This window comes from Ananas comosus, linkage group 8 (assembly GCF_001540865.1).
Source record: "Ananas comosus cultivar F153 linkage group 8, ASM154086v1, whole genome shotgun sequence".
NCBI lineage: Eukaryota > Viridiplantae > Streptophyta > Magnoliopsida > Poales > Bromeliaceae > Ananas > Ananas comosus.
The window spans coordinates 13094934-13120662 of NC_033628.1; the positions used below are offsets into that span (position 1 = coordinate 13094934).

A 25729-nucleotide genomic window follows, 5' to 3' on the forward strand; every position below is an offset into this window, starting at 1 on the left:
GCAGGCCCATCATGCGGCGGGTTCGGGAGGATCCGACGGGTTCATAACTTGGAAATTGATCGGATTAGGTCGGGCCCGCTCGGACCCACCCCGGGACTAAGATTGGTTGATACCAAACTAAACTCAGCACCTGCCCTTTTATTGTGGTCATGAGCTTCGCAAATAACTTCCTTGGACCTTGTTCTTTAGCATGTTATTATATCGATTTAATACACCACAAATTTTGTTGAACTTGCTCAACAGCTATTGTGAAAAGGCTACAGAGGACTCTCTGCTCTTCCGGCTCAAATACTCATTTCAACTCTCACCTAGTTTAGGGGTAAAAAAATAAAAAGGCACTCACCTAGTTTAGTAGCAGGTTCTCTAGTTACAAATGGAAACGAAATGAAAATGATGATCTTTACCCGAGAAGCGTCATGCTGAATACTAGAGAGGTTTCCCCTGTTATTGTTAGCATCACCAAAGTATATCAGAGGAAGGGAGCTCCAAATGCTTTCAGAATTTTAGGATATCCAAACTAGGCATGCATTATAGCGATCATCAGTTAACAAGACGACTATAACCTACTATCCTGCACATAAAAAAGCATATCAAGGCACAGTGTTAACTGTTGAGTTAGTAGTCATGCAATTGCATTGAGAACGTGCTTGGCTTGTCCGGCGCAGCTGCGAACTATAATAATATGGAAATTCTAAAATTACAAATACTTAGAGAAAACACGTAAATCTTAAATAAGATAAAGATATCTTAAGTTGATACAGCATAACGGAACTGATTTATCCCTAACATCACAATCTAATGGTGGAACTTGCCACCTTCCCATTCTTCAGTCCCTTAAGTAGTCCATAAACATTAAATGATAGCAGATAAATGAGCATATGTGGTGGAATTAAAAACAAATTCTCACCACACAGCTGCTTCTTAATGGAATCAATATCACCAAAACAGCTTCAACAAATAAAGCTGATCCAGGTGAATCAATGGTTGGGTTTGAACCCGTTAGTAATCGGAGCCCCATTAACTGTGGGGGCTGCACCTCTCGTGCCCTTCACATATGAGGCATACTCACCATAGTGCATCGTAAATAATGTGCTCTGATAGCGTGTAACACGAAGATTCTTCCTAAGTGGCTCGTTGATGGTGCCATTATAACCTGCTTTCCTCATCAATGAGTCGATTGTTTCTACCTTCGTCCAACCTAGTAGAGAGTAATAGGCACGAACTAATAAGATTTGAATTTGTTAAAAATATTAAAAAAAAAATTATATCTGAAGAATCAAAATCTGCAAGCAAAGTATTGTAAGGGAGCTAAGTAAAAATAGTGAAATCAGTTAGAAACCATTTCTATCTTCTGGTTTCCATCTCAACATTCAAGGTTTTCTAATTTTTCACGGTTCTATGACTCCACAACCAACACCAGGGTATCACATCCTCTGGATCAGATAAGTGGGAACTATAAATAACTTGGACCTTCCTATAGAAAATAGGAATAAAGGCCGAACTGGTGACCTTGCTATAGAAAATAGGACTTTTTGGCATCCAGTTAAGGACTTCACCTTCGTGAGCAGCAACCTCAGGCAAGTAAGTGGCACTGTGCCTTGTGTTTTTACTAGGGTCAGTGAATTCAATGATTAAACCATGCTTTCCAATCTGCATGATAGAACATAAATTTTAGTTAAACGAAAGCCTTTGTAACTAAAAGTTCTTAAACAACAGGTGGGACTAAAATAAAGACAGAGAACAGACGAGCAAAGTAGAACCTATTAATTGGCAAGACAACAAGCAATTCTTAGTGTATATTTTGTGAAAGAAGAATTTGGGGAACACTTAATTAAATTGCATATTACTCGGGGTTGATCATATAGATCATAACATACTAGTAATTCCTACTGAAGGCCTATTAATTAGCAAAATATATACTTTCTCATTTGACAATCATCTAGTAGTTTGACCCTCAGCTTGTCCCTTTGCTATACCAGCTAGGTGTTTAACTTGTCTCCCACAAATAAATAACTCATACAAGTGGCCGATAATAAGCCATCTAGAATCAATCATCCAGGCTATGGCACAAAACCCCATTTTGATATGTTAGAAGAACAAGATGATTTACTTACCCATGCAGGATTTATAAAAGAAAAAGAATACAGCTGAAAACACTAAGAATAGCAGCAAACCTCCCATTCAAGGTAGTCCTGAGCAGTTTCGTAGTTGGTTAGTACGGACACCGTGCATTCCAAATAGGGTAACTCTTTAGCTTGTATAGGGGAAAAGCGGCGGTCTCTCAGAGCACTATAAAAATAGAAGTTAGTACATTCTTACTAGAACAGATTATTTGCACATAAAAAGTAGTAATGACAGGCAAGTGATGTTGTAACACAAGCTAGCACATAGGAATTGAGTTAGCAGGCACACTAGCTTCTTTTTACAAGTGAGAAGCTTCCTTCTATAATTAGAAGAGGGGATTACTCGGATCATAATTCATCAATACAGAAAAGGACATAAATGTAAGACTGAGAGATGAAATATAATATTTAATCACTAAGAAGCTGCTGACAGTCCACCATGATAAAAGTGAACAGCCATATGAACAAGAAGTTAAAAAATGTCTACTTCAGAATTTAGAATGCACAATAGAGAGAAAATTAAAGAGGTTTCCTACTGTCCAACTCTCCAAAACATCATGGCCAGCCACATTCCACATTACTCACATGTCACATGTGTTTGTACTTAATCTACATTGTTTTCACTTCAGTTGAAAGGTGTTAGGTTATCCTCGGAAGATCCAGAACACAGGCGAACTCCTTGTTTAGAGCTTTCTCAGGCTTTGAACACTGTTGTGAACTTCCAACCTTGCCATAAAAGCAAAAACTGAAAAGAAAATAGCTCACTATATTCAAAAAATTCATATCATATTTATGGCATTAGACATATATAACACAATAATAATTAACTGATTTCCCTTGACAAAAGAAGGTCATAAGCTACAACGATTTTCACCTGTCTTAAGAGAAAAGAACAAATAATAATCCTGTATTTAACAAATCATAAATAAGAAATAGTAAGCAAGTAATCGGAAACCAAGAAACTTTCATATGTTTAGATACAGAATTAGCCATATTAATATTTATAACATTTCAACAAAATATTCTGAGCATAAGTGTACCACACAAGAAAAAACCTACCTAGCTAATGCATAATCCTTAAAACCATTGATCAAGCCACGGGCCTCCAAAGATCCTATGCATCCTCGTAGGCGCGGTTCTGAACCATTGAGTGCTTTCTTCCATGTGACAAATAATGGGCTGCAATCAGAAATTTCTTCAAACTGACTTGACAAAAAAAAAAAAAAAACAAATATACTAATAGCCAAGGATTTCAAAACTACAATCGTACAAAATCGAAACATTAATTACCCTAACAAACAACCGATGCAAGGTTAAAATCCTTGAGCATAAACTCTCAATCATATACCTACGAAAAGTCTCCAACAAACAGTGAGCGGAATATGTGGGCATATAGTAAATACAGAAGTTGTTTGCAACCTACAAACATGTATACAACAAAGAACCTCAACAAAATCTGAAATTTATATAAAATTTCACCAATCGCAAACATAATATTTCATTAAAAAGGTTTAACAGGATTAAGAAATATGTAGCATCTGCTCAAATACAACGATGCTCTGTTTCTTATTTATTCCTTGAGCATGTGACAGCATTTGAGAACAATAAGTCGGCTCGGAATCTAAAGCACTATTAGTTAGTAGTACAAAAGACTCCATTAACACGAAGGAAGAACCTTGAAAGCAAGACATTATTAATGGAAAAGAGAATGATTTGAGCATTAAGATTGAGTGAACAAGATGAATAATGATTGGTACAAAAGTAACTACATAAGAACATTCAAACATGGATTTGATTCTGCGCATGCCGAAATGATGAAAAGCAAGCTCAGGCAGAAATGGCCTTTCTTCACTTGACATGACAACATTGGCACATGTTCATGACTAATTGACTCACAGTCTCAAAAGATGAAACATTGAACTTGAGATGAATAGACTATAGGAAGAAGATTAAAAGTAAAAGCATTACTTGAAAATTATACTTTTGACTCGATCTAAGTTAAAATCTTTGAACAATCCTAGTTGTACTACTCGGTAAATTAAGTATCCCCAGTAAATATAGGATGTTTCGAGTAATGAAACTCTCTTTTTGTACGATGTCAATGTTTTATCAATATATTATCCATTATGCATATTAAAAAGAACCTCTTTTTTTTGACAGAATCAACGCTCAATAAGCAACACTTAAACAATCGAAGAAGCAAAGTATCGATAGAACCAAAATAAAGAGAAAAACAACTATCCCCAAATCACACCGATTCCCACACGATCGCATCATAAGAAAACTAGCATTCGATCGAATCTTAAATTTAGCGGGGCGATCCTTACTGGTGGCCTTCTTCGAAGTCCGGGGGAGGCGGCAGCTCCTTGTTGTAGTGGGCGACGAGGGTGTCGAAGCAGTAGACCACCATTTCGCGGTTCGCCGACACCATTTTGGAGATCGCTTGCGACGCAGCGGGATCGACGGGGATCGAACGCGAGCTCCGGGGGAAAGGCGATCGCCGAGGGATCGTATCGGACTCCGGCCCCCTCTCCTCTTCTTCTTCTTCTTCTTCTTCTTGCTCTAGGGTTTCAGAGGAGGCGAAGAAGAGGGCGAAATGGGGGAAGGAACTCTCGATCGGAGCTTAGGATTAATATATAGGGAGGGGTGAGTTGTACGTTTCGGGATGATTGGGAGGCGAAGGGAAAGTGACACGGTGACGTCGAAATTTGGAACATTTACGCGGGGTGAGGATCGGGTGTGAGCGTGGAAGCTAAAGAATCGTGCCACGTGGCGCCAAGTTATTGGACGGAATCGGTGTATCGTGTGCATGATGCGATAGCAAAAAGATTAGAAAAGTGAGAGAAATTAGCGTCGTAGTGGATTAGAGCGGTGCTATGGACCTACCACACCCGAAAAGGAAGAAGCCCAATTACGAAATAGAGGGGACCCACCCGACCCGTTCGTTGGAGAGAGCTAAACAATCCTCCGAACGGCGGCGCATGCGGACGCCTGAGATCCACCGTCCAATAATTTCTGCTATCGGATGAGCACCGTTGATCTTCGGGCTGCGACAGTGTGCGGTGGACTAGTCGGACGGTGGATTCCTTACCCACCACCCACCACCCGATCAGGATCCAATAAAGATCCAACACCCATTTGATCCAACTCAGCGTAGGCAATCTAGTTTTCTCATTAATGATAGCAAACAAATTCCAGAAGCTGATAGAACAGGAGTTACCAACAACAACACCACCACCACCAAAAAAAAAGAAAAAAAGAAAAAAAAAAAGAGCAAAGAACACAGAGCATCGTAGCCGTTGGGCCTTCGTAATATATTTCGAAAATGCGTCTCATGTTCCATTGAAAACATAAATTTATCGACATACAACTCTAATTGAAAAGTTGCAAGAGATACTGGTGAAATTATAGAATCATCCGAAATTTCCGACTAATTAGAATATTACAATTACCAAAAGTTAAAAGATTTTATCATTGTCATACTAAATGAAAATCACAGATAATCTATTAACAAGATAAGTTGAAATCAAACTTGTTATTCCTAATGTAAGATACACCATATAAATGAAGTGAAATACTCAGTAAACTATGAATAAAGGGACCGCTCCACTAAACTTTAAATTAGAATATGTCCCCGACGAATTCTTATAGCAGTACAATATATACAGATTCTAGCGCACAACATGAATTGGATTCAATTAAAAATCATTTCCCCTTTGTCCTAACAAAAATCATAGGCTGGAAATATGATCTGATTCCATATCCGAGCAAACATTTAAGCTATCAAGATGAAACGCAAATGACTCGGCTAATCCATAAGCATCTTGAACCCTAAGTCGCGTCCCCTGCTGGCCCACCACAACCGCCGCCACCCGAGAGGCGAGCATCCCCATTCCCTTCAAATCCGAGGCCCCTCTGAGAATACCATACAGCATACCTGAGGCATAAGCATCGCCGGCACCACAAGTGTCTACAGGTATACAAGGAGAAGGAGGAATGTATATGGCTTCGCCTTTCACTCCTATATAGGATCCTTGCGGCCCGTCCGTGACAGAGACCAAAGGTATGAAATGGCTCAAGTATCGAGCCGCTGACATGGGGCTTTCTGTCGATGTCAAGTCGCAGAAGGCCCTTGCTTCGTTCGTGTTGGCAAATAAAATGTCTGCATAGTTTCCTATAATTTCCCTGTAGATATTCAAGATAGGCATAATATCAAATATCTAGTTGTTTTGTCTCAGTATGCTAAATAGAAGACCTGTTCGGGTGGAGGTGCCCGAAGAAGCACTAGAGTTCTCTACAGAACAGAAGCAGAAGCTTAAAATGTAGACTTTTGCTTGTAGGACTTAAAGGCTCATTTCAGCGCCCTGCCACAGCAAGAGCTCCAGAGTATTTGTTAGCCAAATGTCTAGCTTCTTGAAGCTTTTGCTTTCAAGAGTGAAGTAAATTTCGAGGCTTACCGGAAGTGGTCATAGCATCTCTTGATACATGATATATCAGACGCTGTGACAGCAATTAGGGCCCCATTCCTGTGAGCGTCTTGGCAGGCTTTCTTGATAGTTTCGATTGTGTGAGGGAGTTCGAATAGATAACCTTCTATGACAAGTACATTTGTTTTAGAGATTATGCTAGCCAAGTATGGATCATAGTCGATAGTAGACGATGTTCCCTGTAAAATATAGAGGAAAGCATTAGATATCACCTAAAGATATCGTCTAGTTTAAAAGTAAACTATTTGCATCTATTCAGTCACTTAAGGCAGCTAACTAGATTAGAAATTTGCCTAGAGACACAAAACTAGTAAAAGATTGAGATTAAACTCAAAGTACAATGTTAATAGAAAAGGAACTAACCTGATATGCAAGCATAGTACGTTGAGCATCCGGAGTAGTGAGAACTATAACCGTTCCAGTAGTTCCGTCTCTGACGGGTTTAGAAAGGAAATGTACATTTGCGCGGCGAAGCTTAGATCTGAAAATTGGGAGACATAGTTTATCAGTCAAACTCATGTTCTCGTTCAATATCCCATCATCCCATCAGCTTCTAGTAGATAGGTAATTCGAATCACTCGAGCAGTTTTAAATTTGAAGTCCCAAAAAAGAAGTTGGTTGATTGCCATTCCATGGTTTTCAATTATAAGTCAAAAATCACTTAATGTGAAGAATCCAAATGTCATTTTGTTAAGAAAAAGGCATGTGATGAGACATAACAAATATATACTTGACAATATTCACCTTAGGTCTGCAGTTCAGGGATCTGCAATCTACAAGCAACAATATGAACTGTCACAGACATATTAATTAGCGATGAAAACTTGAAAGGAGTATGATTGTAAGAAAGATAAGATTTATAAGATTTTAATTACTTAGTTTATAACTGTTTCATCGCCTGCAGAAACACAAACTCAAAGAGCAACATGAAACAAAATCTAAGGCTCCTCCCAGTATGACAAACAAATTTCGGAGATCCTTAATAAGAGTGTTAGATGTTTCAGGTGTATTGATGGACTGCACAAAAAGAAGAAGAAGTGATGATACAGGTCCTCGATAGAAACTCGTGGTATTATTATAGTCAACTGAATGGTCCGAAAGAGGAAAGCTAATACTCCAAACTTTCATATCATGTCATATCATATTATAGAAACTTTCAAGACTTCAACAACAAAAATACTTAGCAAGCATATCCAAATAGGAAAATTGAATATATCGTTACCTGTAGAAACCACCCAGTGGGTCACTGCCGACACTGCCTGCCATGGCTACACGTAAGTCAGGGCCGCTGAATGATCGGCTACCTAGTCTGGCCAAAGCTACCAACGTATTAGAAAGAGATCCTCCGGCTGCAGCCTTGTAGCTGCAGCCATCCATGGCCCGCAAAACGTGGCCCCTCTCCTCGTGATTGACCACTTTTCTTGTGCCCTTCTCCATGCCCACTCTCTTCAAGAACTCGTCGTCGACCACGCCGGAAAAGTCAACCTAATAAAGCACGAGAGGATTTCGAAGGTTTTAGTCAATTTAGCTATGTGGTTCAGAATTTAGCAGGCTAGCTAGAAAGAACAAAATTCAATTGAAATGAATCTGTTATTCTTTTTTTTTTTTTTATTTAACTACAAGTGAATATTCAGAACCGGCCCTACAAAGCAACAAAATTGCTGTGTCCAACTCAAGAAGCGCAACAACAATTGCAAGAGAGTGCTAGCGCGGCGGCTTAACATGCAAAATCTAATCTCTACCATTAGAACACGTAAACAAATTGATTTCGATTAATAGCTCTGATCTATACATCACTAGATAGAGCAATCGGATACACATATAAGATGCATCATCACACCTCAAAACTAAAATTTCACGACAACTTGAAACCGAGCAATTCCCACGAACAACAGAATAGTTTCTTTTCCCCTTTAAAAAAAAAGGGGGCAATTTTTAAGCCAAAAATGCAACAAAGACACCTTTTTAGCAAACCCAATAAGGTAATCAGAAGAGAAACACGCAAAGGAATAAGCATGAGGAGAAGCGGATACCATGGCTTGTCCGAGACCCAACACGTCCCATCTCTCCGGCGCCGCAGAGGCCATCATCTCCGCCTTTTCCTCCTCCTCCTCCATCACCACCCCATCTTGCTCCTCCTCTCCCTCGCTCTCGCTCCCCGTCCCACCTTCTCCCAAGAGGCAAAGAGCCCTCGTCGAAGACCCACGGCTAGGGCCANCTGTTTTTTTTTTTTTTTTTTCCTATGATGAATAAATTGTTGCTAATTTAATTTACAAAGATGGACTTGTTGCTTAAGATTTGCTCTCCTAGTCATGGTTGTGAGAAAGTCTTTGCTAAAAATCATGTCAAAGTAGTATTCTTATCATATATAGGTTTTTTAGATCCAATATTGACAGTCCTAAGATTACAAAGAGATGAGACTATCTTAATCTCAACAGCCAATCACTCTCAGGTTCAAGCCATTGCTGCAAAACTCTCATTAATAAACATGATTGGTACAAAACTCTCTTTGATAAATGTAATTTACTTCTATTATTTAAGCTGAAATGAATTTGTTAGTTTGTCATTGGTGATGAGTTGTGCGACAAATTCCTCTGATGCTTTTCCGTAGTAGAGGAATCAGGCAGTTATTGTGAAGTCATTGTTGAATCTATAATTGGAATATGTTTATAGACCATTTTGAAATAGACCTTTTTAACTCTCTTTTTTTTCTTTTTTTTTCTTTTTATAGTTTGAGTGGAGAGCTTGTCTAGCACATAATGCGTCACATTGTTTAATTGTTATTACTTGTTGCATGTTAAAGGAACATACAGTTTCCTAAAGCCGAAAAGTTACAACAAAGTCGTCCAATTAAATAAAACTATCTTAACAAAAAAGTTTTATATTGACAATTCTTTTTATTTAAAGTTACTATTAATAGAAATATTTTTTCCCTTCAATTGACCTGTAGAATTTAGTCATGAAAATTAATGAATAGGTAGAGATATAGATAATAAAATCTCTCTCGGTTTAGGATGTTGTTACCCAATAAAACCTATAACTGGCTATGAATATTTTGATTTTTTTTTTCTACAGGTCAATTGAAGGGAAAAAATATTTCTATTAATAGTAACTTTAAATAAAAAGAATTGTCAATATAAAACTTTTTTGTTAAGATAGTTTTATTTAATTGGACGACTTTGTTGTAACTTTTCGGCTTTAGGAAACTGTATGTTCCTTTAACATGCAACAAGTAATAACAATTAAACAATGTGACGCATTATGTGCTAGACAAGCTCTCCACTCAAACTATAAAAAGAAAAAAAAAGAAAAAAAAGAGAGTTAAAAAGGTCTATTTCAAAATGGTCTATAAACATATTCCAATTATAGATTCAACAATGACTTCACAATAACTGCCTGATTCCTCTACTACGGAAAAGCATCAGAGGAATTTGTCGCACAACTCATCACCAATGACAAACTAACAAATTCATTTCAGCTTAAATAATAGAAGTAAATTACATTTATCAAAGAGAGTTTTGTACCAATCATGTTTATTAATGAGAGTTTTGCAGCAATGGCTTGAACCTGAGAGTGATTGGCTGTTGAGATTAAGATAGTCTCATCTCTTTGTAATCTTAGGACTGTCAATATTGGATCTAAAAAACCTATATATGATAAGAATACTACTTTGACATGATTTTTAGCAAAGACTTTCTCACAACCATGACTAGGAGAGCAAATCTTAAGCAACAAGTCCATCTTTGTAAATTAAATTAGCAACAATTTATTCATCATAGGAAAAAAAAAAAAAAAAAAATCAGCAGTTTGTTTTTCTACTATCACCAACACCAAGTAAAAAAAAAAAAAAAAAAAAGAAACTGAATAAAAGAACTCTATTGATGAGGAAAAGAAAAGTGTTCAAATAGTATAATTCTCAAGCTGATGGAAGGACCCAACCTCACAGAACAAAGACAAAACAGATTTGAGTTGATATGGAACTGACGACATTAAATAAACTTAAGACGCTATTTTCCTCACCTAAATCACAAAGAATTCAGAGTTCCAATGGCAAGATGCATTTTTGGTCATAGTAATGATGGCTTTGCTTATACCTATAGTTAAAACAACAATTTTTTAAGTCCTTCACGATACTTTAGCAAGAGCACTTCCATTGATGGAGTTTCATAAAATGACTTTCGGGGGGAATGCCCTTCTTCCTAGCTTTTAACTGCACAAAGTTGAGAATGAGAAGTGTTTACTTAAATAACATGCAAAAACATAAGCCCATTTACATATACACTTACAAAGCATTCGCGCTGGTTTATTTTGCTTTTTGCTCATTTACAAGAGAGGTTGTTGCAGTCAAAGATATCGGTTGCAGAGCTCACCTGCAGCAGAGCAAGATGAGACAAGGCCAGAAAAACAAATGCAGAAAAGGGCTTTATCGATGGAATGAACCAGAAGATAAAACAACACTCACCCTTCTTCAGATCAATTAGCTTCACCCACATGCTTGTCCAAAAATGCTTTGGCCAAATTGCTGAAGCTCACATTAACAGCTTCAGCCGCAGCATATTGACTGATTAGGCTGATGACTTCCGGTTTCAGTATATCTCTCCTTGAAGAAGGATTGCACAGATAGTAAAGAGCTCCAAGAGCATAATAAACCTGTCATTAATACTCAGGGTTACTTCCGATAAAATATTTGAGAACTTGCTTCCTGGAACTTCTTCTTTTATATATTTATTATACATATTCCGTCCTTCAGGAGAAGGTTGCCAGCAGTTAGAGTGCCTAGCTCCAAAATGTATTACATTTTAAAGATAATAATCAGCTAAAATATTTGCTTCTATGGAAAAGGAGCAACTGTTTGTTGCTCATGGCGCTCATAAGTCGTGAAGCTGGAAACTTAAAAAACAGTCTCTGTAAATTTCCAAGTTAAACACTCACAGTGTTTCTAACCGGGCTAGATAAGCATTGTATAATCAATGGAATTCCGCCGCACTGAATTATAACCCCAGCATTCTTTGAGTCTGCAATGCAGTAAATATGTAAGTCATGAATATGTCTATCAACAAACCTGATGTAAAGCAAGGAAAAACTTCAAGTAAATTGCATAATTGTGATTTTTATCCGAAGGTTATGCAGCTTTTGCTTCATTGTCTGAACAAAAGAAATCACTATTTGGTGTCCAATCTCATGCATCGGATATGCAAGCAAAAGTTTCTTACCGGCACAAGAGTTGCATATTCCACCCACACCAAATTCAACAAGCTTTTCATTCGGCTCTGTTATGCAGTCCAGAAATAGCTCCAAGACATTGAGCTGATAAAAAAAAATAAAAATGTATATAATAATTTTAGCACAAAAGGGGATTTCAAGCTCAGTATGTACAAGCAAACTAACTCAGTTCAATACCTGGCGCATAAATTCATAATTGTAAGGATCATACGCAAAGTTGGCCAAGTGGGCAGCAATTTTCTCTTTCGATTCTGCCAAATGTGTATTCAATTTCAGAATAAGCACAAATTCTACAATCTAAAACAAATTATTGATGTCATCTTCATAAAATAACAATAATAAAGGATGAAACACGAACTACCGCTAGCCAATGATGCACAATTGATGTTTTCACCAAAACTTTCAAAGAACATAAGTGTAAGCATAAGATATAAGATACGTGATTGTCCAAAATGGACGTATAAATAGATTTTTCTCTCATTTTATGACGAGGATTGCATAGTTGAATAGGAACAGGGGAAGAAGTTTATGCCCAAACATCCTAATGGGCAACATAATTTTCCGAACACACAATTCTGAGAAACGAAAATATTGGTTTGCAAAGGAAAGAAAAAGAACCAATACAGAACAGCAGAAAGACAAACCTTCATTTGTTGTCTGCTGGAATTCCGACACAAGATCCTGCAAAAGAAGAAAAGTAATAGCTGTCGGTTACAACAATCTACGGGAACCAACATATCAACAGATGCAATCTCCCTATCATTCATGAGGAAACAATATTTAAGTAATTTGGTTTGTGATTCTTGTAATGTTGGACAACTACAATCTTCTATAGACGCACGAACTGTGATAGGAATTTAGATCAAGAACTAGCAAAAAAGAGAACATGTGCGAAAAGAAGAGGACCTGGAGGTATTTGGCCCTAGGAGTGCCGTATCTTCCGGTGCGCTCGGCTTGGCGCCGATCATTGGTGAACATCCCTAATTAATCAAGATGGACAAACCCTAATTAATCTTAAAAACTATAAAAAAAACTTAACCAGATGTACTAAATTTGATGGATGAATCAANGCAACATAATTTTCCGAACACACAATTCTGAGAAACGAAAATATTGGTTTGCAAAGGAAAGAAAAAGAACCAATACAGAACAGCAGAAAGACAAACCTTCATTTGTTGTCTGCTGGAATTCCGTCACAAGATCCTGCAAAAGAAGAAAAGTAATGGCTGTCAGTTGCAACAATCTACGCGAACCAACATATCAACAGATGCAATCTCCCTATCATTCATGAGGAAACAATATTTAAGTAATTTGGTTTGTGATTCACGTAATGTTGAGAGCCAGCAACTAGGACAACTACAATCTTCTATAGACGCACGAACTGCGATAGGAATTTAGATCAAGAACTAGCAAAAAAGAGATCATGTGCGAAAAGAAGAGGACCTGGAGGTATTTGGCCCTAGGAGTGCCGTATCTTCCGGTGCGCTCGGCTTGGCGCCGATCATTGGTGAACATCCCTAATTAATCAAGATGGACAAACCCTAATTAATCTTAAAAACTATAAAAAAAACTTAACCAGATGTACTAAATTTGATGGATGAATCAAAGATTCACCATTATCTCCATAAGAATTAAGAACGATGGACAAACCCTAATTAATCTTAAATACCATGGCGGAGACAAGAAATTAACAGTATATAAACGAAATCAAGGGGGAAGATCTCAAGTTTTTACTAGAAATCATAAAACCTAACCAGCAAAAAAAGGTTCAATGATTCAATCGGATAAATCGAGATGCATCATCTCCAATTATATCCAAAGGAACGATTAACAAACCCTAATAAATTAGTCGTAGAAACAACAATCGAGACAAATTTAACAGGATACAATGGAAAAAACCGAAATACCTTCGCAAATTAAACCCAACACCCTAATCCTTAAAACCTATTTATTACATAGCAGCAAGAAAACATCCAAAGAACCTAAAACTTGGGCGATCCAAAAAAATAAAATAAAATAAAATAAAATTGCAGATGGATTTGAGAGTTTGAACACAACTGCGTAGAAACGTAGTCGTCTCTAATAACGAGAGACGGAGGCATTATATGCAATGGGCCCATCCGGGCCCACTAATAAAATGGGCCTGGATCCTCAAGTTGTTGGGCCTAGGCCTATCATAGGCTCTCAGCTTGATGTTCTGCAAAAAGCGACAACTTGAACTTTAGTTAATTTCACTACGACCGCTCGTGTATAGCAACAACTCGTTGATGGATGATCCCGATGGACCCGATCCATTACGCTCCGACCAATCATCTCGAACTTCGCGTTTAACCGTTTAGGCGTCCAACGAACTAACGAACCCTCCTTCCCCTTTCTCAACCACAAGCCCTGCCACACACTCCAACCCCCCCTTCCAGAAAAATATTTCATTGAAGAGAATTTAGAATACATAGAAAAATAAGGAGGCTGGCTGGAATTAGATTCACCTGGCGATGGCGACACCTCCCGCAGACCGCCGCAGCCTCCGTCACCCTCCTCCTCCTCCTCCTCCTCCTCCTCCGCCCGATCTCGCGGTTGCCCCGAGCTCCGAGATCCCGCCGTCGTCGGAGGGCCGATCCCTCTCCCTGCTCCTCCCCGTCCTCATGCTCTTCTTCCTTCTCCTTTGCTTCCTATCCATCTTCCTCCTCCGCGACGTCCTCCACTTCGCCTGCCTTTCCATCCGCCGCCGCCGTCGCCACTCCCGTGACCCCTCAGCCCCCGCCGGGGTTGGGAGCGAGGGGGCGAAGGCGGGGCTGGACCCGGCAATCCTGGCGTCATTCCCGATGCTGCCGTACGCGGCGGTGAGGGGGGTGCAGGAGGGGAAGTGTGAGGCAGAGTGCGCGGTGTGCTTGGCAGAATTCAGAGGCAGCGACGCCGTGCGGCTGCTGACGGTGTGCTGCCATGCGTTCCATCCGGCATGCATCGACTTGTGGCTTGAAACTCACACCACCTGCCCCCTCTGCCGCTCTGATCTGCAGGCGCCGCCCGACGAGGCCGCCGTCATCGCCGTCCATGAGGTGGCTGTCGATAGCAGCAACCTCAACAGCAGTGGGAGCCACACGATTGCGATCGAGGAGGCGGAGGAGAGGAGCCGAAAATCGCGGTCGTCGAGCCTTTCGATCGCAATAGAGAGAGGGGAGGAGGGAGGAGTATAAGAACACCCTCAGGTGTATTTATCTATATCTGCTTTATTTAGTTTTCTGTGTTTTTCCTTCTTTTTTTTTATGTCTAGATGGTATTTTAGTTTTGCTGCCCTCATGTCTGATCAAGACGAGGAGCAGTTCAATAGGCGTCGTTCATGGTGTTTTGTATCGCTTCTACGTGTATATAGATAGACAGCAAGCTGATGTAAAAATACCATATAAGAACATATAAAAATAAGTAAATAATGTTGAAAAGAAAAGGAAGAAGAGAAAAATGTCGAGTTTCTATATAGAATTATCGAGCTTAATTTAATAGCATCATTTCACTTGATTGGTAGATCAATAGTAACATACATTTATATATATATATATATATATATATATATGTATATATATATACACACACACACACACACACACACATAATAGCACAGATTGCTATTCGTTAAGAGTACATCACTATATAAAACCCCCTGAAGCACACAAGTGAATTGCAAAGTTCAAATATTGTATGAACTAGCTTTATACTTGTTTTATTCAAAACCACTTCTTGTTTCATGTGGTTATACTATAGGTATCCTAAAATGTGATATACTTTCACATTTTAACAGTTCACCTCTCCAGGTATGCTCTTCGGGGCTATCGACTTGTAGAAGCTCATGAACTTTGCGGTAAATTCTGCTAAAACAAAGCCAGATTCAGTATCTGTATCCTTCTCAAAAGATTTACATAGATTTAACTCCAATAAAATTTTACCTTCGATTCTCATGAAATATTGAACATCCCTCTTTGGGTCATGATATTTTTTGCCAGAGCCTTCTTGCTTGATGTCTCCGAAAGCCATGGGCCCATCCTCAAGGGTAAGTGAATTGTTCAACTGATAATCACCCATAAAAAATTTTTTAAAAAAAAAAAAAAGAAAAGAAAAAGGAACTAGATGTTAGTCACTGAACTAACCTATTTTAGACAGCATGTTGTACTACAAGTATTCTAGTGAGAAAAGTGGATATTACATTGCTATATCTCTGATATAAGTCATCTATCTTATCCCTGAACTCCTCATCCATGTTCTTCTTCAGTTCTACAATAAGCATCTGTCTTCCAAAAGAAAATGTTGGCCAAATTATGACCATGGAAGAGTATGGAAAAGGATTCGAGAACACTAAGCTTACACTGAAAATAAAATCAGGGGACACATTGTGCTCGATAAGTTTCTTGAGCTTTCCACGGATGACATATAATCTGTGCACCAAAAGAAGTTTTCTTTTTATTTTGTTTCAAAGATCTTTTTCCAATTTATAGGTAATGATTCTACAGAGAAAGTTAAACATATGATAGAGGAACTTTACATACTGCCTTGGGCTTTGCTCTTCGACAATGTTTTTAGCTATATTGGCAATATCTCCTTCCCATCCAGTTAAGATCTCTTGATTTTCTGTAAATGAATTACTGCATTTAACCCAAGATTCAGAATGTAACTCACATTATGTAGAACACAAAAATTAGCATTTTGAAAAATTCGATTCAGTATATGTATAGCACAAAAAATTGTAGAATAAGATACTCCCATACTGACAGGTCAACATAAGCATTTCAATTGGAGACAAGCACTAGAATGTAGTAGACAAGCCACTAATTTACTAAACAACAATGTATGTTGTAGGCTAGGTACAAGAAAACAAAAGATTGTTAACAACATAAATACTCAAAATAAGAATGAGAACATATCATAATAGTAAGTGAATAATCAAGAAGAAAGACGATCAAAATATAGATGGGCATGCATAGAATGATTATATAAATATAAATGGCCATTTTTTCTTTACCGGGATGTTGGATTAATTAGCTAATCTACATTTCGCTCAAATATTGTATTATGGCAATACTACTATGAGATATTAGACGTCAGGCATACATTTGGAGAGTAAATATATGGAAACACTTAAGCAAGACATTCTCATCCTCAAGATCATAGAAGGGAAAATGAATAAAAGTTTCTATTCAGTTTTCAAATAATACTGCAAACTTCAACTTGAACCTTCAAACATAAGGAAGAATTAAGTGGTTGCCGAGTGAGGAAGGCGGATGTGGAAATTTGTAATAGCTTGAGAATTTTCTACATGGTTTTCTATTATTCCTTTTAATTTTCTTAAACATGCATGTAATAATTCCTGCTACTTCCTTACTTTGACTTCCATGAGGCTTCAAATGAACGAATTGCCTGTCGAAGGTTATGCGTCGAGTTATCTGCTATCTTCCTGGCAAGATGGTGCGGCAAATCTATGGACTCTTCCTTGGCAATGAACTCCAAAACTTCTACTATCTAACAAAAAAATCGAGCAGCTTCAGTTAATAATATAGAGCTTAAAACCAAGAAGACGTGTAAATTGTCATCCTATAAAGTGTATCACCTCATCAACAGAAGGTGGCAGGAGTTTTACAGTGGTGCAAAGATGTTTCACTACTTGAAGCTTTAAGGCATCAGAGCAGCAAAAGAAAATTCTATTACAACCTTTGTACTTCTCCATTAACCACCGGATGTAATGTTGAGCATCATTTGAGAGCTTGTCAGCCTCGTGGAGAACAACAGCTGCAGAAGAGAAAGCAAGCCATAAACAAAAAGAGTATGTTTCAAAGGAAAAAGGGGCGGGAGAGGAGACACGAATAACAACAGAAAACAAATTTAGTCACAGAAGTTTGACTGTGGTTTCAATAGAGGCCTTACAGTTCTAATGCCAGTGATTCAGTAATTGAAGTTAGTTCAGTGTGACAATAAAGTCCTTCCATTAGTCTCCCTTATAAACAAAAACATCACATCAGTACCATTTGCTGGCAAGACCAATCTCAAGAAACTGCCATGTCAATGAAACTCTGGCTATACGGGAGGGACCCGATTGTTCCGCAAGACAAAATTCACAGACTAAAATGTTCAAGTTGAAACTTCAATTGCATTATTGAAATATGGTTCAGTTTTAAATCAAACCAAAAAAAACAACTATCAACAAGATTAGTGTTCCTATTGCCGTCAGCCCAAAATATGAATTTTCCTGTACCTCTGCAGTCACTATGATCACAGCTCCCAACTTTGGCTGATAGTGCGAGAGTCTCATTCATCAAAGCATTTATAACATACTTCTCATACCCTTGCAACTCAGATAGATTAACCTCGACGTGATGGTCTGATATCCTCATGCTAACGTCAATGCTAGCAACGAGTTCGCCCTAGAGTACACAGAATTATTTGTATATCAATATGGAATTTTCTCAACTATGATAGATTTTAGCTCTATAGTCATTTCGAGAATGGGTAAATGATCTTTAGTAAGAAAAATTAAATGCGGAAGCTGAAGAAATACCTTCAGCTCAAGTCTCTTCAGCCCATTTCTTGTCTGTAAAACAAAATTAACCTCTGTTAGGGCCATGTATAGGGCCGTCAAAAGGAAGGCTTTAATAAAATAGGGGAAAAAAAACTAAAAACAAAGATGATTTGTAAGAACCTTCAGCTTATCAGGACCAAAAACATCCCTTAGGAATGCCAGAGCCATAGTACTCTTACCAACCCCAGGTGGGCCTTCAAATATAAAATGACTGCACTGCTGCTTTATTGCCTACACTTTTTTGGATGTCACAATATGATAAGCATAACAAATTGCACAATTTGCGTTAAATTGAACAGCCGATTGGAAATCGACAAAGGCCGCTAATTCAATACACCGAAAGGTCAAAATAATATAGCATTTCCTGAGTGGGCGGGTAACCAATAGTATCCTAAATGGTACCGCTAGTCAATCACCCTGTAACGACGCCGGATTGACAAGGTCAATTATGAACTTATTCTGTTAGTCACAAAAATTAAAATGCAGAGAGTATTATTGTTAATGAATTTTGTACTGCGCGGCGTTCTATTGGCCTATAATGTATCGAGAATTACACTAAAAGGAATTTGATCTTTTGTCGTATACTAGGAACCAATTTCGAAAATATTATGGACTGAACTTACCATCTGATATAGCACCTCAGCGTGGTCCCGATTGCAGATGAACTCCTTCAAACTCTTGGGCTGGTACTTGTTCGCCCAAACAAATTCGGACCCTCTCGAAGCCGAGGATGACGAGCCTGCCGACACTCTCCGCAGCTTCGGTTTCCGGCTGTTCCCAGCGGCGGCGCGGACCCCTTCGTCCAAAGGCAACACCGACGGTGAGATCACGGCCATTGTCATTCTCGCATTCCTTTGGCTCTGTTAAATAACGTGAAACAACCGTTTGCAACCAAAATCTTAAGCTGCTATAGAGCAGTGCTTTTGATACTTATATGAAACAGTTGAATTCTGAAAGCTTAAGCTGCTGCAGATAGGTGTTCTTTAATATAAATATTTGCGACGGGCTCACCTTCCTTTCTGCGGTGGCGATTGCATCGTCAGCTTTACCGACCGGCGCCGGTTCGATCTCCCTCAATGGCCTCACTTCGGATCGGACCACGGTCTGACGAGGAGGGCTCGGCTCCTGCAACCTCGATCCCTTCTTCTCCGTCGAATCCCTCGGCGCGGCGGCGAGGGGCGGCGCCGCCACTTCCCCTGCAGGGGGGACGGCGGCGGTGGCGGTGGCGCCAGCGCCGGCGCGCTTGAGGAAGCAGGAGGCGCCCCAGTCGTGGATCTTGAGGAGGAGGGCGGAGGAGAAGGAGAGGGCGGAGGCGGCGCCGCCGAGGCCCCGGCGACAGGGGTTGAGGAGGGGGTGGCGGGGGCAGCGGGCGGAGTCGGAGAGCACGGAGCGTTCGTGGAGGCGCTCCTCGGCGAGCGAGGCGGAGAGCGTCCCCGGCGGCGGCGGAGGAGGCCGCGTCCTCCGGCGCAGCGCCGCGGCGGCGGAGGCGGAGGAGGAGGAGGAGGAGCAGATGGAGGGGTCGTCGGAGGAGCGGCGGGTGGGGGCGTCGACGAAGGGTTTCGCCATGGGAGGGGGAAAAGGGGAGATGCGGGGAATGGAGCGGAGAAGCAGAGGGATTCGGACTTATGTGGGCGGGGAGGGGGTGGGTTCGTCGAGGCGCGGGGCGTGGTTAGCGAGGGAGGAGAACGGGGGGTGTGAGGAATGTCGCGCGATTGGAGACAGAGACGTTCCGGATGCGCTCGGGGGCGGGAAATTAATTATGAGGCACAATTTGTTGTAATTTTAGTTTAAAACTTTTTTAAATTATTATTATTACAAGGCTTAATTGCGCTGCGAATAAATTTAAATACAGTATAAAAATTGATAGAATATAATAATATAATGAAGTTTTTTTTAAAAAAAATATAGTATAATTTATCATATGGAGATAACACTAAAGTTTGGTATAATAGAGTGTAATTAATTTTTTTAAACAAAAATTTCATAACTAAATTTATATGACTTAATGTATTCTAATATAGAAATTATATAATGTCACATTATTTTCACATCAGTGATATATTAATATTAATTAATTAAATTGAGTATTATAATTTAGAAAGTTTAAATATAAAATTATAATAAATTAAAGTTTGAAGGCTAAGTGTCACGTGCCTTATAGTTTAAATGCCAAGAATATAATTTACCTGGGCGGAAATTAACAATTTATTTTCTGTTAGAAATATTTAATTTGTATATAAATATTTTATTCAAAAGGTCAAACTAAGCGGATCCTCTAATGATTAATTTGATTCAATAGATTAATTTGATTCAATATATATATATATAACAAGCAGTGCCTTGTGTATTAGATAAAAGTATCCAGAGATTTATTAACAAAGGATTCATTACTATTATTCTTATTATGTGATACATTTGAGGTGCATATATTTGGTATTATTCATACTTCAGAGTTAAAAAGAAAACTAAATATTGCAATTTGGTGCGCAAATTCTCAGGTCATTTGCATATTAATTCAACAATGCTAAGATCACCATGTTTAATAGAAAAACAATTATGCCTTTTTATTATCATAGAATACAATGCATGAACTTTCCTAATTTCGCTAGCCAAATAAGCAAGCCATAATATTTTCTGTAGACAATTTCCTCAGTTTTTTTGTAAAAAAACAAATTAATTCAAGTAACAAATTTAGCACCAGAACTTGTGTGAAAACCAAAGCACAAAGAAATTGAAGAACCACATCTACGCCCGGCTACAGGTGAAGCAAGCAAACATCTTGGAAGCAAACGATGTTTTCTTCTTCGGCGGTGGTTCATCGTTCGTAGGTTTCACGACGACAATGTGCGAACCGTCCGCACCGTTCTTTCGGCAATTCTCGCACTCCTCTAAGAACCTTTTGAAAGCATCGTTGCAGTACTTTGCGGCCTCAGCCACCGTCATCCCCTCCACTAGTTTGTCAGGATAGATATCCTTCGCGTGATCGCCGTTGAGCACTGCCCCCAGTTGCACCAATTCGGCTTGGAATTCTGATAGCGGTGCAGTCTCAGCGGCTTCGGTCGGCCGGAGCTTTTTGGCTTCTGGTAGGGTTACTGCAATTTCAAATTTAAAAGCTTGTTATTGCGATTCGAGTACTGGTACAAAATAAACTAGCTAGATTGGATTGGACTAGCACGGATCAATTGGTACTATTACACCAACCTGGGCAATCTGTTCGCGGTGTAGTTCGGGTTAGAACAGTCTCGAATGTGCCAGCCCACGCATCTCGCTTTGTTAAGAAATCCTCGAGGTTGAAGATCTTCTTCACGGTCGCAGGGATCGACGAATGCTCGTACTCCGACGTGGGGTGCGGCCCCGATGGCTTGTGAACCACTGCAACCGACAGCACGTACGAGTTTTAGCCCCGCTTGCTAGTGGTTTAATTGTTTCGAATTGTCGCAAAAGGGGTGTAAATCGAAAAGCCAAGAAGGAATTTAACCTCTTCCGGGCTCGACCCACGGTGAGATGAAGAAGGCCGGGACGCGGACTCCGAGGCGGTCGAACTGAAAATTGAACGGCTCGGCTCCGACGATGCCGTCGGGGCTCGGCACCCCGACGGGGGTCGGGACGTGGTCGTAGAATCCGCCATGCTCGTCGTAGATGATCACGAACAGCATCTCCTCCCACTGCGGGCTCGACCGCAGCGCCTCGTAGACCTCCTTGACAAACTTTTGCCCCTCGGAGACATCGTGCGACGGGTGGTCGTCGTTCCCCGGCAAAATTTTCAGGTCGAAGTAGCGCTGCTCGACCACGACGTAGTTCGGCAGCTTCCCTTCCTTGCAGTGCCTCTTGAAGTCCAGATCAAACTGGTGGAAGTTGCCAATGTACTTCAGCTGCCTCAGGTTCCTGTTAAGGCATGGCACATGTACAACATCTTAGAATAGCAGCACAGTAGTAGTTTCACGTTCGTTCTCGAATGCCTGTTTAGTCAAGCTTCTACTTTTTGAAGGCTTGAACTTTCCTGTGTTCTGAAGTTTTGTTGGTGCTTCTACTGGTATCCAATCGTTTTTGGACTCTAATCGTGGCATTGTCGCAACTGTAAACCTTTTCAATCTTTATTCTATTACAAATAGAATATATTTCTGTTTACTCAGAAAAAAAAATTTCTAATAATAGAACATGTCGTAAAATTAAAAAAAACTTTCTCGACTTAAGAGTACAGAACCTCCAATAATTTTTTTTCAATAAACAAATGATTAATAGTTGAAAAAAGAAAAATGTGTCGTTATTGTACATAGAATGTACCAATGAAATGGGGGAATATACCTTTTCCTTGTCAACATACGTAGTGGGCGTGGCTTAAATCAATTATACTAGTCCAGCTAAGCAGTACTACAATGTCGAGGCTGGTACAACAATAATTGCTGCATAATCAAAAACATTGTATGTACGAGCAACCATGTGTTAACAGCTATTACGAAACAAAAGTATTCTTTTTTCGTATTTTTGGTAATGTGAATTTAATAGTGAGGATATGTGGAGTAAGAGTCATAAAGCTTATGTTATATTTACATATAGTTAAACCATTAATTCAACTTTTCTGCAATGACAAAATTTGCAGTTAAGGTATATGAGGTCGATTCTAAATGTTAAATTGATATTATTTTATATTTCTACTAAAATTATTTTTAAATAAAGAAGGTATACACTATTTTTAAAAAAAAATAAACATTCAACAATGCATTTTGATTTCTATTAGAGAAATTAATGCTTAATGACAAATCTTTTATAGTCGGTACAGAAGGTGTCTCTGGTTTCTTTGTTGTTTTTTGAGGGACTTACGGCATACGCGCTACGCCGCACTCCTGCTTCATTCATTGAAAGAGGTTGACTAAGTCAGAGGTGAGTTAAACAAGGCGTCGAAAGAAAAAAAAAAAAAAAAAAAAAAAAAAAAACTAACTTATCCAAAATTATCCAAAAAAAAACCTAGCTTATCCTCTGGTTTCTTTGTTGATTATGATTTTGATGTGATTGAAAACAAACTCACCTATTTCTAAACTGCAAATCTTATGTCCAGCTTATCCAAAATTATTTTCTTCACGAGTTTCATCAACATATTTTAAGACTAAAAGTTTAAAATTAATTAATAAATTTTTGATAAATGGGTGTAAGATTGTTTTACCTATGCTCAGGGATATTTATATAGGCCTTTCAATTTGTTTAGGTAAAATAAAATCATATCGATGGAAATTTTGAATGGCACCACAAAAATTAATGAACATCCTGCTAGATAAATTTAGGGATCATTTAATTAATCATACATTATACAGTGTTAAAGTGATTAAGCTATTTGACTAAGATTAATTTATAGAGGAATAGGAAAAAAAAAAAGAAAAGAAGTTCAGCATGCATGGTCACTAAAGATAGAGAAACGATTCTATCTTCTTTCTCTACCAATGGGATAAACACTAGCTAATTAAGGAAGTAGTAATCATCATTCTCTGTGATCAATTGTCACAAACGGTTCTATAATAAAAACAAGCAGGAAATAAACTGGTTTGTTATATTATTTTGGGCTACTTGGTCAAGGAATTTACATAGGTACACAGATTTATTATTATTATTATTATATATCATACCAAAATGATCTGCTGAAAATTTTGTTGTATATAAGTGACTAATTATTTTGAGTACGTATGATGTGTGTAGCAGGTACCATTAATTACTTATTGCGTAGAGAAACAGTGCGAATATTTCGACTAATTCTTTTGATTTCTACAAACTTTGACAAAGTTTCAGTAACTAAACGTTACAAATTTGTATTTTTGAATCTAAATTGAGTGAGAGAGGTAGAGAGATCTAGGTGCCGTGAATATATGTACGTACCTGTAGAACAGTGTGGCGGGGGGATACTGATAGTATATTCCGAAGGAGTATCCGGCATCATACAGGGAGTCGAAGATGGTTTTCTGCGGCAGGCCCGCGATGAGCGTCTTGGTGTCATTGCTCGTCAGGCCGTGCGACGTCGCCGAGTGCACAAACAGCCGGTTCGGCTGCGTCGAGGCCGGCACCGCCGCGAACCACCGGTCGCACACCGCGAACTCACGGAGCAGCTCCTTGTACACCGGCACGGCGTCCGGCCGGAACCCGTTCATCACCGTCTCCGACATCCCCGCCTTCTCCTTCTCCGCCTCCTGCGCGAACCCGTTCATGGGTGGCACCTTCACGTCCGGCGGCGTGATCGGCGTCGAGCCGGCCGTGAAGGGCACGCCGTACACCTGTCCCCGTAAAAACAACAACAATTAATTATTATAATAAATATCAGATACATGTGTATTGAAATTCGTGCAAAAGTGAAATCACCCATGATTGAAAGATCTCCGAGTCTATAATACTTTAAAATTCGTGCAGAGTGATAGAAAAGAAAGAATACGTTTGATAGAAAGAATTTTGGACCTGCTCGTAGATGGCCTGGATGGAGTGGCCGGGGTCGGGGTCGACGTACTCGGACTGATCGCCGAAGTAGATGACGCGGGACGCGGGGTCGGCGGTCGAGAGCGGGTTCGACTCCCGGCCGGTGACGCCGTCGATGGCCGGGTTCAAGGACTTCATCCAGCCAAGCATGTGGTCGAACGACCGGTTCTCCTGGACCAAGACCACCACGGTCTTGATCCGGTCCACCGCGCCCCTCCCCTCCTCCGGCATCTTGTACGTGTTAATTTGTGTATGCGTAAAAAACTCGAGTACACTTGTTTCAAAATCGTACGAAACGAGAGAGGGGTGTTAATGTTATATAAATAGCAGGAAGGGAGAAAAAGAAAAAACTTGATGAAGAAGATGGGATTAGGGTTTCGTGGATTGGGAGGGGAGAGAGGGATATTCGTGGATAAACCTTGGAAGGGAAATAAAACCCAACACGAAAGCTTTAGAAATTGTGCGCTCGTTTACATCGTTATTAATTAATTAGCAATGTTTTTTTGTTTTGGTAATTACTCATCAGCGACGGTTACGGAAGGGACCGTGCGTGGTTATATATCATAAGAACTATTTCCTTTTTCATTAAAAAAAATACAAATAATATTTTCGTAAAATGAGACAAAAAATGAGCCATTATGTGATATCCATGTTTATATATGGTTGGGTTATCTCACGTTCTCTGTGTTATTATGTGTAGGAAAAGAAAAGAAATTGTAGGATAACTCGGTTAGGCATTTTGAAAAATGAAAAGTGCATTTTTCTCTCAAGTTTTTCAAATAATTCCATAAAAGCCGAGGACGCGAATCTTTTTTTTTTTAAAAAAAATTACTCAGAATGAGTAAATCCTTGCTATATTATCTAGCTAGCATCAATCAAATAAT

At 39.3% G+C, this 25729-nt stretch overlaps 6 protein-coding genes across 11 annotated transcripts; 1 reads left to right on the forward strand and 5 right to left on the reverse strand.

The window, feature by feature from the left end:
- Positions 708-4747, reverse strand: LOC109713909 (uncharacterized protein At2g38710-like). Of its 2 annotated transcripts, none has more exons than XM_020238195.1 (5): positions 4451-4747; positions 3183-3329; positions 2175-2289; positions 1557-1650; positions 708-1198 (listed from the first exon to the last, which is right to left on the reverse strand). In XM_020238195.1, exons 1-5 carry the CDS (start codon positions 4552-4554, stop codon positions 978-980), a joined length of 681 nt encoding a protein of 226 aa, XP_020093784.1. In that variant the 5' UTR covers positions 4555-4747; the 3' UTR covers positions 708-977. The 2 variants fall into 2 exon arrangements, with proteins under 2 accessions (XP_020093784.1, XP_020093785.1); XM_020238196.1 differs by having other exon boundaries at positions 3183-3302; positions 4451-4746.
- LOC109714512 (uncharacterized sugar kinase slr0537-like) lies at positions 5642-8821 on the reverse strand. The gene is made up of 5 exons (XM_020239184.1): positions 8644-8821; positions 7833-8095; positions 6974-7091; positions 6581-6789; positions 5642-6308 (listed from the first exon to the last, which is right to left on the reverse strand). The coding sequence occupies exons 1-5, from the start codon at positions 8725-8727 to the stop codon at positions 5855-5857; spliced, it is 1128 nt and encodes a 375-aa protein (XP_020094773.1). The 5' UTR covers positions 8728-8821; the 3' UTR covers positions 5642-5854.
- On the reverse strand, positions 10463-13898 carry LOC109713592 (armadillo repeat-containing protein 7-like). 3 transcript variants are annotated; one of them, XM_020237718.1, is made up of 9 exons: positions 13741-13898; positions 13277-13350; positions 12478-12514; positions 12011-12084; positions 11824-11917; positions 11543-11625; positions 11073-11260; positions 10897-10980; positions 10463-10820 (listed from the first exon to the last, which is right to left on the reverse strand). In XM_020237718.1, exons 2-7 carry the CDS (start codon positions 13346-13348, stop codon positions 11084-11086), a joined length of 537 nt encoding a protein of 178 aa, XP_020093307.1. In that variant the 5' UTR covers positions 13349-13350; positions 13741-13898; the 3' UTR covers positions 10463-10820; positions 10897-10980; positions 11073-11083. The 3 variants fall into 3 exon arrangements, with proteins under 3 accessions (XP_020093307.1, XP_020093306.1, XP_020093305.1); XM_020237717.1 differs by lacking the exon at positions 12478-12514 and adding an exon at positions 13000-13036; XM_020237716.1 differs by lacking the exons at positions 13277-13350; positions 13741-13898 and adding an exon at positions 12740-12890.
- Positions 14256-15279, forward strand: LOC109714200 (RING-H2 finger protein ATL29-like). Its single transcript, XM_020238696.1, has one exon. It carries the CDS (start codon positions 14326-14328, stop codon positions 15025-15027), a length of 702 nt encoding a protein of 233 aa, XP_020094285.1. The 5' UTR covers positions 14256-14325; the 3' UTR covers positions 15028-15279.
- LOC109714197 (replication factor C subunit 3-like) lies at positions 15311-20034 on the reverse strand. Of its 3 annotated transcripts, XM_020238692.1 has the most exons (12): positions 19404-20034; positions 19016-19252; positions 18513-18623; positions 18372-18404; positions 18069-18237; positions 17427-17605; positions 17202-17338; positions 16369-16464; positions 16188-16257; positions 16029-16109; positions 15772-15892; positions 15311-15693 (listed from the first exon to the last, which is right to left on the reverse strand). In XM_020238692.1, exons 1-12 carry the CDS (start codon positions 19956-19958, stop codon positions 15620-15622), a joined length of 1863 nt encoding a protein of 620 aa, XP_020094281.1. In that variant the 5' UTR covers positions 19959-20034; the 3' UTR covers positions 15311-15619. The 3 variants fall into 3 exon arrangements, with proteins under 3 accessions (XP_020094281.1, XP_020094282.1, XP_020094283.1); XM_020238693.1 differs by lacking the exon at positions 16029-16109; XM_020238694.1 differs by lacking the exon at positions 15311-15693 and having other exon boundaries at positions 15821-15892; positions 15973-16109.
- Positions 20931-25375, reverse strand: LOC109714198 (non-specific phospholipase C4-like). Its single transcript, XM_020238695.1, has 5 exons — positions 24828-25375; positions 24258-24649; positions 21871-22277; positions 21594-21764; positions 20931-21484 (listed from the first exon to the last, which is right to left on the reverse strand). Exons 1-5 carry the CDS (start codon positions 25074-25076, stop codon positions 21138-21140), a joined length of 1566 nt encoding a protein of 521 aa, XP_020094284.1. The 5' UTR covers positions 25077-25375; the 3' UTR covers positions 20931-21137.

Bases quoted from the DNA above. Each gene is read 5' to 3' on its own strand.
- LOC109713909 (XM_020238195.1), bottom strand. From the start codon at position 4,554: ATGGTGTCGGCGAACCGCGAAATGGTGGTCTACTGCTTCGACACCCTC. The intron at 3,330-4,450 runs GTAAGGATCGCC...TTTTTTGTCAAG, and splicing joins GACTTCGAAGAAGGCCACCA to TCAGTTTGAAGAAATTTCTG. The intron at 1,651-2,174 runs GTTTGCTGCTAT...TCTATCATGCAG, and splicing joins AGGACTACCTTGAATGGGAG to ATTGGAAAGCATGGTTTAAT.
- LOC109714512 (XM_020239184.1), bottom strand. From the start codon at position 8,727: ATGGAGGAGGAGGAGGAAAAGGCGGAGATGATGGCCTCTGCGGCGCCG. The intron at 6,790-6,973 runs GTTAGTTCCTTT...TATATTTTACAG, and splicing joins GTACTATGCTTGCATATCAG to GGAACATCGTCTACTATCGA. The intron at 6,309-6,580 runs GTAAGCCTCGAA...GAATATCTACAG, and splicing joins AGATGCTATGACCACTTCCG to GGAAATTATAGGAAACTATG.
- LOC109713592 (XM_020237718.1), bottom strand. From the start codon at position 13,348: ATGTTCACCAATGATCGGCGCCAAGCCGAGCGCACCGGAAGATACGGC. The intron at 12,515-13,276 runs GTCCTCTTCTTT...CTTCTTTTGCAG, and splicing joins CTAGGGCCAAATACCTCCAG to GATCTTGTGTCGGAATTCCA. The intron at 12,085-12,477 runs GTTTGTCTTTCT...CACATTTGGCAG, and splicing joins CCAGCAGACAACAAATGAAG to AATCGAAAGAGAAAATTGCT.
- LOC109714200 (XM_020238696.1), top strand. From the start codon at position 14,326: ATGGCGACACCTCCCGCAGACCGCCGCAGCCTCCGTCACCCTCCTCCT.
- LOC109714197 (XM_020238692.1), bottom strand. From the start codon at position 19,958: ATGGCGAAACCCTTCGTCGACGCCCCCACCCGCCGCTCCTCCGACGAC. The intron at 19,253-19,403 runs GTGAGCCCGTCG...GTTATTTAACAG, and splicing joins TCGCCACCGCAGAAAGGAAG to AGCCAAAGGAATGCGAGAAT. The intron at 16,110-16,187 runs GTAAGCTTAGTG...TTTGGAAGACAG, and splicing joins CCCCTGATTTTATTTTCAGT to ATGCTTATTGTAGAACTGAA.
- LOC109714198 (XM_020238695.1), bottom strand. From the start codon at position 25,076: ATGCCGGAGGAGGGGAGGGGCGCGGTGGACCGGATCAAGACCGTGGTG. The intron at 21,765-21,870 runs GTTAAATTCCTT...TGTCGGTTGCAG, and splicing joins GTGGGTCGAGCCCGGAAGAG to TGGTTCACAAGCCATCGGGG. The intron at 21,485-21,593 runs GTTGGTGTAATA...TTGAAATTGCAG, and splicing joins ACCGCGAACAGATTGCCCAG to TAACCCTACCAGAAGCCAAA.